The sequence below is a fragment of the Gopherus evgoodei genome, chromosome 3 (assembly GCF_007399415.2).
Source record: "Gopherus evgoodei ecotype Sinaloan lineage chromosome 3, rGopEvg1_v1.p, whole genome shotgun sequence".
Classification (NCBI taxonomy): Eukaryota; Metazoa; Chordata; order Testudines; family Testudinidae; genus Gopherus; species Gopherus evgoodei.
In genome coordinates, this window is record NC_044324.1 from 174,577,020 (window position 1) to 174,590,870 (window position 13,851).

Genomic DNA, 13,851 nt, shown 5'->3' on the forward strand with positions numbered 1-13,851 from the left:
GTGGGTAGGTGGATGTTTTTTGTTTTTACCTCCATTAACTCAAAGAGCAGCCCAGGATCGATTACAATGACGACTTCATGCTCCAAAGCATTTTTGCCAGCAATGGAGCCAAGGAAAGAGTCTCTCATCGCACATGCAGCCTCCACCACTTCCTCTAGGCCAGGTTTCTTCCACACGGAGTTTGTGTTAATCCAGCCAGAACGGAAAACACTCTCCGACTCTTGAAACAAAAACAAACCTGTTCAATGCATTGGAGTCTGTACTGTCTACTGCTCCCTTTCCATAAAGCTGTTTAGCTCATATAAAAATAAGTATGTAAAGAAATCAGCTGCCAAATAAAAGGACGGCAAGGAACTTTTAATTGCAAAATTAAAAAATGCAAATTTTTGTCCTCAGTTAACTGTTCTAGTACAAGTTCTCTGAAATGTTAATGTCTTGTTTTTTGTGACGGAGTTGTACATGCCTTACCTTTCTTGTATGGGAGGAACTGGAAAACCTCCTCTGCCAGATGAGGAAGGATTGGTGCAAATGATCGCACCACTACATCCAAAGCCTCGACTAAGGCTGTTTGACATGAACGACGTTTAGGATCTTTTTCTTCTTCACAATAAAGCCTGAGATTCACAAGAGGGGAGAGTTTGTGAAGTTGCTTTCAGTAAGGAGAGAAAGTGAGTTCAGCCAGATGCAAGATGCATACTAAAAATCAGTCTTATTTAGGTGTTTCAATATAGACCTAAGGGCTTAACTTTAAGCTATAATTTGTTTTTCAAAGTCTGTACGTAGATTACACTGTGTTCTGCCTTTACAACAGTTATGGGTTTCAAGTTATTGTTTAAAGAGGTTTCATTTGACTGCTTTGCATTTTTAACTGGCTTCAGTAAGCCAAAAGTTCTTAGTGTAGGAGGGATGATACCCCACAGAAAGCTTCAGTGTTTTGGGTCCCCAGTAGAGAGGCCTATACCCAGCCTCTGGACTGGCATAATAGATCTCTAAGAAAGAAAAACCCATCCCTTAAAAATTTTTCTTGGAGAAATTTGAGACTAAGGATCAGGAAATGTGAAACTCTGTTTTGGAAAACTTGGGACAGATGTAGCAAAAGTATCTATTGGAAAATCTGTGACCTTCCAGTTCTTGCATTATAAATACCAATGTGCATGCCAAAAGTTTGTTTGTTTGTTTTTTTAAACAAAGCCTGCTAAGTCTGATTCTGAACCCGTAAGCCCAATTAAAAAGAGAGTGTTGGCAAAGAACAAGATATGTGTCCCCTCTAGAAAACTAAACAATTCAATTAAGAGCCAGTAACACAAAAAGCCTATTGGGGCTAAATCTATAATATCTGGTATCCTTCCAGTTACATTTGGAAGGAAACAGGAATTGCTGAAATACAGATCTTAAGAAGATGGGTTCAATGCTGCTGGATACTATAAATCACCCTCTAGCGTCTAATTAAAATTCATTAAAAATAAATTCTATTTTGCTACAAGTATTTGTTTTCAGGGTAGCATGGGATGGAGATATACTTCAAATCATTAATTTATATTATCTCCTTTATGAGAGTTCCACAGCCAATCTCAAACCAGGTTTCTTAATCATCATAAAAAGCAAAAAGTTGTCTTAGTGGAGGCAGGAATTAATACCTACCTGTCTTTGATTATGCTGAAGTAAAAGTTGGACAAGTCTCTAGTGTGGAATGCTTGCAACAAACGAATAACTTTGCCATAATCGTATTCCTTGTACGCTTCTGTAACCTGGGGAACAGAGAGATGACAGCAGCACATCCAGTTACTATCACACTGGATAGAAATGCAGGTCATGATGAGCCTGGGAACATTTTCTTTTGAAGAAAGAACAGGAAGGGGGAAAGTGCTTAGTAGGAGAAAGGTAAGGAGCCTGGGAGAACATCTTTCTGGGCTCTTCTGAGGGAAAAAAACCTGATCATTCATCATTCATATGAATTGGACAGTGAGTTTGTAACAATAGGAACAGAGAAATCATTCGAAGACACAGACTCAAACATCCCTCTCTAAGGGATAGCAAAGAGAAAAAAAGATCTAAAGAAATCCTGTTTCCAGGCGAGTATATCTGGTAAAAAAGATTAAGGGAAGAGAAATCCCAAAAGCATGCTAGGTATAGCAACTACTGTTCTACCAGGTATTTCCAGTACTCCCCTCTCTGCTTAGCAGGTTTTAGGAGACAGCCTTCTGATTTCTTTCATAACTCGAGTTTGCAGAATGAATTTCTGGCTCAATTATCCTAGATGTGTTTGGTAAGCTGGGTCCTGAGCTTCCTGAAATTCAGTTTGGTTCACCTAACCAGCTCTGTGAAGGTATGTTCACCCTCTCACTACTGGTATATTGCCGAAGCATTTTTGCTAATTAAAATAAAAAAAATCTTAACCAATTTGTCTCAAGATTTTGAAAGAAAATTTTTAATTTGATTCATATTTATAAAGTGAACGTTTCTTAACCTGCAAATTTCCTAAGTGATTGAAAGCCAAGTGATTCTGCTATAGCTACTCCAATCTTGAATGTAATATAGCATTTGGAGCATTGAGAGGAACATGTTAGCCACACAGGTCACATACACCAAAAGTGCTCTGAATTGCATTCAAATATATTGACCAAAAAAAATAAAAATCCCATTAGATATGGCTATATACCCTCCTCTAATTGGAGCAATTTGAGGTCTCTGAAGGCAGGTTCAAATAAACCAAAATTTAACATGCGCACCTAGGACTCATATTGAAGTTTTTTAAACCTTTCAAAAAGCCAGAAGTTGCCCAGAGTAGTCACAGGCCATATTAGTGATCACCTCAAGCATCCCATTCTGCCCTCAGACACTAGCCTTTACTCCCATTGACTTGAGTGGAAGTTGCATGCATGTGTCAGAGAGCAAATGTAGCCTTTGGTTTTTTAAATAGGCTATATTCAAACGGCTGCATGAAGATTAAAGCTCTTCTACATTCATACAATTAAAACATTTGTATGAGTTACCTCTGTCTACTATACAATACAGATGCATGCCAAGTGCAGTCTACTGTGAGGTTTTTTTCTTGCCAAAAATTTATAATGAAAGAATTCACTTTTATATACAGTATGCTACACGGCTATTTCCTTATCCCTAATTTAAGGCAGATCTTCATTTTGCTCCATTATTGGAAAAGCTCACTATTTAAATTTTTTTTTTTCCAAAATAATGCACACACACTTACAAGCATTTTCCCCAGAGACATTATATTCCCAATCTAAATTAATCACTAACAACCTACCTTGTATAACAAAGTACACAGTAGATGACCATAATTCACCCTCACCTTTTTAGCATAATCCTGTAGTAAGTGTAGCATGTACTGGTCTATTACATACATCTCTGAACTGGGGATGGAGTCAGTTTCTGGATTGAAGTCAGCCATGTTTCCCAACATAAAGCGTAGTGTATTCCGAAGCTAACAATAAATCATTCCAAAGTGTTAAACGAAACAGTTTCATCAGAATGAAGAGTAAACAAGACACACAAGAGATTTCCATCTTGTCCATTTAAATTTAAATAAAATAAAAAGCTCAACCATTTTTCTAATTGATGATTCCAGATCATTACAAAATACAGTACCTGTACCAAAAGGATCATAGCAGAAGAGCTGTGAACAAACGGCTTATATACAAACAACAGTAGCTAAAGGCAGGCAAGCTAAAGAACATATTTTTATTTTCCCTAAAATATATTACTTCTTGACCAGAACATCACAAAAGGGAGAAATAATAATTATGTGCTTGGGAAAAAAACGCTTCATTTTCTGCTAAAAGTAAAGCTCACATACACCCCCCCATTGCAACAAATTTCAAAGTCAGCAGTCATCTTTGGTCTCACGATGGATTCTACTCTGTAAATATACACCTCTACCTCAATATAACGCGACCCGATATAACATGAATTCAGATATAACGCGGTAAAGCAGTGCTCCGGGGGGAGGGGGGACGCGGGGCTGCGCACTCTGGTGGATCAAAGCAAGTTCGATATAACGCGATTTCACCTATAATGCGGTAAGATTTTTTGGCTCCCAAGGACAGCGTTATATCGAGGTAAAGGTGTAAAATCAAAGGTGAAGAGGGTGTGTTCTCTTAAAATCAAATGCATCATATTCAGGTCTAACCTTGTTTATATCATCTTTTGCAGCACTAAGTACAGCTGGTCCAATCAGCACGTCAGTAAAAACATTTGATTCTGCCACCCACCAGCGAAGGACATCAGCGCCATACGGAGGCTCCTTACTGTGGTCCTGTTCATTGACAAAAACGCAAAGCTCTTTTCAGTGCTGCTTATTTGCAATTTAAGACAATGCAAACACATTTTAAAACCAATGCAGTAAGACTCCAGGGTCAGTAATATCATGTTTGTATTTGTGCCTAAAAGATCTGTCTACAAATAATTCTAACTAAAATGTACACTCTGGAATTTAGATACCCACCCTTTGTTTTTACTAGATCGCTTGTTACAGCAGTACTGTAATACAAGCTCACAGCTATTACAGCCTCCCTCTACCTCTCCTTACAATATCTATTGGAGGCACAGAGCAGCTTCAGCTCCAGGTGGCACCAGTAGCAGCTAATCCAGGCCCCCTCCTCCTCGAATCATACTTAGTGGGGTGAACCACCTCATCTGACCCCCAAAATCCTAGCCCCATGCATTTGGAGTGGGTAATGAAAAAAGACACATCATTTTATCTTCCCTTCCAATACCACTGGACAATCAGGGTGAACAGAGAACCAGTATACAAGTGTAGAACAGTTTTTCTAAAAATTAATTGAACAGAAATGGGGCTCAAACTCTCCACCTGCTTATGTACTGAATCCCCTGCCACTCTGTCAACTGATGGCACCACCGCAAACATTGCTAGCCCTGCCCCTCCAGCAGGTCTCCTATGGAGGGGAAAGCTGTCCCAGACTTAAAGCCAGTATCGCAGCTGTACTGTGATTTTAATGATTTCCTTTCTTCAGTATAAGGAAGTGCCTATCAATCACCACACAATCTAATAAATACCTGAAGAGCGGCTTTACTATATTACATTATTTAGAAAGCCACATTAATTCACTTGCTTCCCAACCAATTTGATATCTAGTTAGGAAACGATTACTTTGTGGCTCTATCCTGAGCACTCATCAAACAACTCCTCCCCACTGCCACCTGCTGTATGAATTACTCCAATATATTTGATGTCTAGAAAAACGGCATGGTTCTAATAAAACAAAAGATACAGTATAAAAATTAATTTCTTTAAATGATTTTTAGCTTCAGACTCTATACCACATTCTCTTTGAAGTTGGAAGGTCATTCTTCCCCCCCCTTGATTTTTTGACACAAAGAGAAAAGTTTTTATCAAATCATGTCAGTAAAGCCTACTAAGGATCTGTCATTCTATGCCAAAGATTCACATAATTATGAAGAGACCCCCAAAGAGGATCACCAGTAAAAGCACGGACTAACAAAACTCAGTGTTTCAGAGGATTTACTTTCAGTATAACCTCTCTGAATGAAATGAAAAGTTTCCAGATCATCAAGAAGCTGTCACTGACCTCACACTACATGCCTATCAGTATGCAAATGAAGCCATGACTGTTGTACTGCAAAGATCTCTCTCGGCAGCACACCTCCAGTTCAGTTTCTTTAAAAAACAAACAAAAAAACCCCTTATAATTCAGTTCTAAGCTCTTGAGAGATGTTATTCTAACTTCAATAGAATTGCTACAGCCCCTCTCCATTCCCTATCACCAAAGAATATAGTCATATTCAATAGAATTAATCTTAAATTTATTGCAGCTTGAACACTTCAAAGCTGAGAAACAATTCAAGGTTTTAATTTCAGCTCAATGGAGTTCAATATATCCAACTTTATTATACAGCAGCTTTCCAATATTCTGCCATAAAGCAGGGAAATGTTACACAACATCACTGCAGTTCTTGGTCACAAAAAATGTAACTAGAAATGCCATGACAATGCGTGTCGTGACTTACTTGGCCTCCATTGATTACTACGTCAGGATCGACCACGTTGCCAATAGATTTAGACATCTTCTCTCCTTTTTCACCAAGAGTAAATCCATGAACCACTAAAGTCCTAAGGAAAACAAAACCAAACCCAAACATGTCAATATTACTTAAAAATAAATTAAGCCGCTGGATTTGTATCTTTTTAGTGTGGCAGTCTTGTCTTTCCAGAAGTAAACTCTAGCCAAGAAATCTTCAGTCCCAAATGAAATCTGTTGAGTACTGAAATTTATGTCTACAGAAGAGCAGAAACACTAGATCTCCAACAGTCTTCCTAACTGTACAAAACCACTGGTTTTAATAGACTAAATTAGTGGTAGGCAACCTGTGGCCCATTAGGGTAATCTGCTGGCGGGCAATCAGATAGTTTGTTTACATTTGCACAGCTGCCTGCAGCTCCCAGTACTCCCGGTTCACCGTTCCTAGCCAATGGGAGCTGTGGGAAGTGGCGGCCAGCGCGTCTCTGCAGCCCGCACCACTTCCCGCAGTTCCCATTGGCCGGGAATGGTGAACCGTGACCACTGGGAGCTGCGGCGGCTGTGCAAATGTAAAACTGGTAGACCACCAGCAGATTACCCTAATGGGCCGCATGCGGCCAATGGACCACAGGTTGCCCACCACTGGACTAAATCTAACAGACTACGGGTAACTAAAGTCAATGGCAGTTTTTCCACATTATATCTATACATATTTTATATCTATATACCCACAAATAAATAAAAAGGAACACATGCACACACACAATATATGTTTTGTACCATTCATTTTTCCATTTGACCAAAATAGACATTTACATTCAGTGCATACACATTTGCCCATTTAAGTTGTTTATAAAAATCCAAGTAGTATTATGTATGCTTCCTTACTGAAAAAATTCAATAAACTAAATATTTCCCAATGCAATCAATTCAATATCTCAAGTTATTGCCTCTATTCACTGTTCTCTTTGCAATCAGATGAGCTAAAAATCATGGTTTTAAAGGAAAGCTTAGGTTATTTGACCATTTTTATTAGGGTTGTCAATTAATCATACTTAACTGAAGTGATTAACTCAAAATAAAATTTACTCAATTAAAAAAATTGTGATTAGTCAGAGTTTTAATCGCACTGTTAAACAACAACAGAATACCGATTTAAATTTATCAAATATTTTTGGATTTTTTTCTACATTGTCAATCATACTGATTTCAATTACAACACAGAATAGAAAGTGTACAGTGCTCACTTTGTTGTTTTTTTTATTACAAACATTTGAACTGTAAAAAGAAACAAAGTAGTATTTTTCAATTCACCTCATACAAGTACTGTAGTGCCATCTCTTTATTGTGAAAGTGCAACTTACAAAATGTAGAATTTTTTTGTTACATAACTGCACTCAGAAATAAAACAATGTAAATCTTTAGAGCCTACAAGTCCATTCAGTCCTACTTTTTGTTCAGCCAATCGCTAAGACAAACAAGTTTGTTTACATTTATAGGAGATAATGCTGCCTGCTTCTTATTTACAATATCATCTGAAAGTGAGAACAGGTGTTCACATAGCACTTTTGTAGCCAGTGTTGCAAGGTATTTATGTGCCAGATATTCTAAACATTTGTGTGCCCCTTCATGTTTCAGCCATTCCAGAGTACATGCTTCTATGCAGATGATGTGCTCATTTAAAAAATAATTCATTAATGAAATTTGTGACTGAACTCCTTGGGGGAGAATTGTATGTCTCCTGCTCTGTGATTTTACCTGCATTCTACCATACATTTCGTGTTATGGCAGTCTCGGATAATGACTCAGCATGTTATTAGATTTAAGAACATTTTCACAGCAGATTTGACAGAACACACAGGAGATTCAAATGTGGGATTTCTAAAGATAGCTACAGCGTTCGACCCAAGGTTTAAGAATCTGAAGTGCCGTCCAAAACCTGAGAGGGATGAGGTGTGGAGCATGCTTTCAGAAGTCTTAAAAGAGTAACACTCTGATGTGGAAACTATAGAACCCGAACCACCATAAAAGAAAATCAACCTTCTGCTGGTGGCATCTGACTCAGATGATGAAAATGAACAAGTGTTGGTCCCTGCTGCTTTGGACTGTCATCGAGAGTGGACATGTCCTCTGAAATGGTGGTCGAAGCATGAAGGGGCACACAAATGTTTAGACTATCTAGCATGTAAATATCTTGCAACACCAGCTACAACAGTGCCATGCGAACACCTGTTCTCACTTTCAGATGATATTGTAAATAAGAAGCAGGCAGCATTATCTCCTATAAATGTAAACAAACTTGTTTGTCTTAGCGATTGGCTGAACAAAAAGTAGGGCTGAATGGACTTGTAGGCTCTAAAGATTTACATTGTTTTATTTCTGAGTGCAGTTATGTAACAAAAAAATTCTACATTTTGTAAATTGCACTTTCTCAATAAAGAGATTGCACTACAGTATTTATATGAGGTGAATTGAGAAATACTATTTCTTTTTTTTTTTTTACAGTCCAAATATTTGTAATAAAAAATTAACAAAGTGAGCATTGTACACTTTGTATTCTGCATTGTAAACGAAATCAATATATTTGAAAATGTAGAAAACATACAAAAAAATTTATAATGAACGTTATTCTATTATTGTTTAACTGTGTGATTAAAACTGCAATTAATCGTGATTAATTTTTGTAATCGTTTGACAGCCCTAATTTTTATCCTTAGGTAACAGCTTTGCCACTCATGTTAAGTTCAAGGTTCAAAAACACAGGGACACACTACTTAGTCACCATCCCCTGCTGTTCAATTTACAGTCAGTGTGAGCTTCCATAATATGTCCCATATTAAGGCAAGCCACTGATCTTGGCAGCGTAAAGGCATGGCAAGAATGGGTGATGCCAAGGATAACTGGTGACACCTGAACACACAATGAGGTATAACCTGAGTGAATGAGATAGATGAACACAGTAAGCTGTTGGAATAATGAAGGAAAGCATCCATTTAAACTCAGAGTGAGGAAAACAAGTTCAACAGAAGATAGATGTACTGTGATATAAACCTTTGAGGAAACCTTTAGAATAAAGTGTATGGATGTCACCTGAAGATTCAGTAAAGTCTTTCTTTAGGTTTTGTGAGGAAAGGGTTCTTCATATTCTCTATTCAAATTACCATACTCACATTATATAAAAGCTCAATAAATGGCCAAGTTACAGACCAAGCACTTACTTATAAGGTGCTTTTTTTCTTGTTGCCACACTAGTTAAGAGAGAGGACTGAAACCAGCCTCCCAATTGGTCTTTTCCTTCCAAGTATAAATCCGCCCTTTGATCTGCACCTTAAAACAAAAATATGTCAACTGATTTAAAAACAAACAAACAAACAAACAAACGTCAGTTTATATTAGATTCCTAATACCTGTAGTAGGTTCATAGTAAAATGAAGTAAGCAGAAGAAATATTAACATATCTGTAAGCGGTTATAGAACACTATGTTTTTGTTCTGTGAACCAAGAACTAGTTTATTTACTACTGTAAAAAAGTACACGAGTTGTTGAAAACAATAGACATTAGCAGGCTAATTATCCCCAACTACTCAAGCAGCTAACAGACAAAATAACAGGTGGTCATTAAATGCTGAGAATCGTTAAACTCTGAGAATTTATAGGCAACAAACAAGCTTAGCTTAGAGCCCCACATGGGCCTCTAACAAAATAATACTGAATTACGAAAATACAGGCTATTATAATATTGCCTATGTTGCACTCAGTACATTTCATATCAGGCTCTGCAAGTTTCAATATAAATAACGAACAAACTGATTCATCGCTTGGTACACAACTGTGCTGCCAACAGTACAAGTCGTGGGAACCCAAAAGTCTGAAGTTACACGGGTACTCAAAAGAGAGGGAGGTGGGAATTGGTGGTTATTCCATAGGCTCACAGTAGGAAATTTTTCCTGATTTTTAGCCAGAATCTTCCTTTAATCAGTTTCATTCAATAGCTCCTTTTATCCTCCCCCTGGAACCACCTGAGACTATTCCCTCTTTCTCCCTGGTGTTTACAGCCTTTATCTATTTGTTTAGCTTAATGGAAGTTTCGATATTCAGATCCATCCTGTAATAAAAAAACAGTTCAACATTACAAAGGCCAAGGACATTCAGCCACTGCTAACTAAGGTGTGCGGGTGAAGGTTATGTTTTTCTATCACATTATGATTTACTTGAAGGAATAAATTAAAGATCTAGTTAGAAAGCACAATAAAATTATTAATCTTTGCAACAAGAGACTGCAAATGATATGTAAAGACAAAATAAGCACAATAATAATTGTAGTGAGTAACCAAGCCATAAAAAGGATGCAGTTATAAAGCAAGAATAGCAATAACTTTGGCATCTATTACTGATTTACCGTATATAGAGTATTTTTCTCTGGCAAGTCAACTCCTAGAAAATTTCAATTTTTTCAATGTAGGGCAAGAAATTTTCTTTTAATAAGGGGACTCAAATCTAGATAACTGAAGAACCTAAACAAATGGTCTACAAATTTCCACCAAATTAATCTATTAGTGCTGGTCTTTGTTTTCTGGTAGAAAGTAGATACAATGGTATGCCTGCAAGGACAGCATGCCCTGGTGAATATACTTTGCATTTTTTATGAATTCTTGAATATTATGTGCCTGTAGAAGTAGCAGTACTCTAAGCCTATATTTCACAGTAATTAAATAATTTATAATCTATTGTCCAAATCTACTGAGTAGTTCTCATCTCTATTGTAATGAAAAAACAGCAAAGTTGTAAGTGACTTTGTGTCAACTTTAATTAGAACAGAGTGTACATTTCTCAGCTATGTGCAAAATTATGTGACAGTCCTGAAGAGTTTTCAGTTGTTTTTTAAATTAATCAACTATAGGGCACAGGTCCATTAAGACGTGTATTACAGTTTATGATCCCTTTTGATAGGGATTTCAAGATTCTATATCTTTGATCTTATAGACTTTAGCCTCCAGATTAAAATGTATTCTACTTTAATGCCAATGACAATTAGCCAAGTTTTAGTTTAAATCTTCTGGTCAGCACAAAAAGTTAAAAAGCACAGATAGGCATGCTGTAAAATAATCACATTCATTCAGTTAAATATTAACAAGGGAGATAGAGAAAGAATTATGGTGCTGAAAGTTAAATTCTTCTCTTGCACTGGGGGTTAAGATTTGATCCAAAACCTACGGAAGTCAATGAGAGCCTTTTACATTGAGTTCATCAGGCCCTCTTCCATGATACCACAAAAATGCATGTGCTTAAGTAGTGCCACTGAATTCAACAAGTTTAAATAAATTATTCACTTAATCTGAAACACAGGTGCAAAGAGTCATCCTATTTTCAGAGGCAAAAATTCTCAGAATTAAACATGAGCAAGTAGGTTAGCTATCTTTGCAGACGTATCACTACACCCCATTTTCTCTACTCATTCGGATTAAACATAAGTTTGTGCACAGGTCTTTGTGGATACAGGACCTTAGGACATAAATAGACTAAGTTTTGACACAAAAACACGTCCATTCTACAGTTAAAATGTCACAGATGCCAAGTTATTTTTCAATGCTATGACATTAGTAGAGATTTATATATGCCTGGAAAAACGTTCTCACATTAGATTTATAAAAATGGACTGTGAATTCAAGGACTGGTGCAGATACTTGGTCAGGAATACCAAAAGAAACCTGATGATCAGATGGCTAACAAACTGAATGAGATCTTGTAATACAATGCAGCAGCAGAAAAAGGCAAAGTAGTTCCCCAGTGCATGTGCAGGAGCATCACATCCCAAACCAAGAGGACAATAGTTCTGATCTGACATTGATTGAACTGCATCCAAGATATTACAACATTTTGGGCATATTTTTACAAGATGTAGATTTTTTTGGTTACTCTTCTCAGTCTTGAATGTATAGGAATTAAATGGTGAGGAAGGATTAAGTCAAACTAGATGTTTATATCTTAACTAAATGACCTCCTAAACATGTGTCTGAGAAACACACAGTACTACAAGTTCAGCATCTGAAAGATGAAACTCCCAAACTGGAGACTAATAGTCAGGGCAACTCAAAGGGGTATGACTAAGGAATAAAATGGATGAACCTGGGGAAAAATATTATGCTATGAGACCCTGTGGTGGGGGAAAACCAAACAAAAAAACCAATGAAGTCTATTCAAGCCAAATAGAGCTAGATTGGGCAAAACACTCACCTAGTTGTATCTTGTAGCCCCACAATAACAGTGGGGATGGACAACATGATAACACATCTTTTCCTACTCTAATGTCTATGACATAAATTGAACCAAATCTGTCACTTCTAATGTGGTAGTTTACAAATTTAAACAGCCAGGAAAACACAGGCTTAACGTTGCTGAATGCACTACAGGAAGGTACTCGGATACTATGGTGATGAGCATGATATACACAGCACAGAACAAACTGTACCAAAGCAAAGCCATTTCCATTACAATTCATGCATGAATTAACTTGCATAGAATGCACAAGCCACCCTCTTCACTGTTCCCACCCAAATGGTTGTAGTAAATATGCGGAGACGCCTTAAACAAAACCCTGTAGACAGAGAAAAAATGGCTTTAAGCCATTTCCCAATAAGCAACAAATAAATGAACAACAACCTGTATATCATTTGTAATAACAATATTATTTATCCAGTACAGAGTTTGGTAGCTGGTTTTAGGAGAAACTGCCTCTCTTCCCTGAAATCTATGTTACAGTTGTTGTCAGCTGAGATGTTTCAGCTAACAGCCTCCTTAAACAGAAATAAAGCAACTGATAAGGTGCTTTCCATCAAGGGATCTTTTGATTTGGAATCTACTGCTCTTAACCTGTCTGCTACAGGTGTTAATCTTTTTTTTCCCCTCATGCACACTGCAGAGGATCAGATGCAGTATATCAATGTGGTGAGCAGTTTAGTACTTATTTCTCTTGGAGGATTTTTATTTGTAATGACTGTAAACCAGAGAGCCAGGACAGCCTCTTGAGGGTGAAATGATGAATTCTTTTATTGCTGTAAATAAAATATCACCTTCCCATCCCTCAATTCCAGAAGGGAACAAATAGCACTTATTGGTTATAAGTGGCACAGTTTATAAATTCTGCATGGGTCTGATGCAAATGGCCAAGATTGGAAATGTAGGGGGAGCCACCTTTGAAAAGATAGTATCCCTGTGCAGCTTGCTAGGGACTCCAGTCACTGAACAATTCTTCAAACACATTTAAAAACCTAAGGCTGCAAGACCTATTTTTTCAAAACTTGACGTATCTCACTTCATCAAAGAACCATCATACAGATCACATATATGTTGAATTTAAAATCTGAATATGCGCATATCAGGTGGAATAACATTCTTTGCTCAGAAACCGCTAATCCAATCGTATTAGAAGTGCAGTGGAAAGACGTGTGTAAAGAACGAACCCCAAACCTACCTACCATCTCTGCCAAAACCAGGTGTTTAACTGGGACAATACAAACTGTGAGAACCTTTGTGAGAATTGTTGAGGTCGCTGAACTTTTGCAGGAAAAATAAACAGTACTTTTACATATATATGGCACACTATCTTTTGTAAACCAGTATGCCGTCATGAATTTGGCTACAGGAGGCTCCGCTCGCTGCTGTGATATTTCTGAAAAACAAAAAGGTTGCTCAAGAAATATCTTGGAAAAGGGAATCTCCGTGCATTACCTTTCACAGTATAATTGCCTTGTGTAGAAACATGGGAAATTAGTTACTGTTTCAGAAAGTGAAACCACATAAATGTAACTATTTATATTGTACTTTATAATAT

The 13,851-nt window shown here is 37.2% G+C and overlaps 1 protein-coding gene across 2 annotated transcripts in view; it reads right to left on the reverse strand.

Annotated features, from left to right (window-relative positions):
- The window catches only part of IARS2 (isoleucyl-tRNA synthetase 2, mitochondrial), a 55,082-nt gene that overhangs the window by 2,548 nt on the left and 38,683 nt on the right, over positions 1–13,851 (reverse strand). For both annotated transcript variants that reach the window (XM_030557476.1, XM_030557477.1), the window contains 7 exons: positions 9,239–9,347; positions 6,010–6,112; positions 4,151–4,276; positions 3,314–3,445; positions 1,642–1,748; positions 469–614; positions 30–220 (listed from right to left, as the gene is read on the reverse strand). In XM_030557476.1, coding sequence (XP_030413336.1) covers positions 30–220; positions 469–614; positions 1,642–1,748; positions 3,314–3,445; positions 4,151–4,276; positions 6,010–6,112; positions 9,239–9,347 — 914 coding nt within the window. The remainder of the gene's footprint in view (positions 1–29; positions 221–468; positions 615–1,641; positions 1,749–3,313; positions 3,446–4,150; positions 4,277–6,009; positions 6,113–9,238; positions 9,348–13,851) is intronic.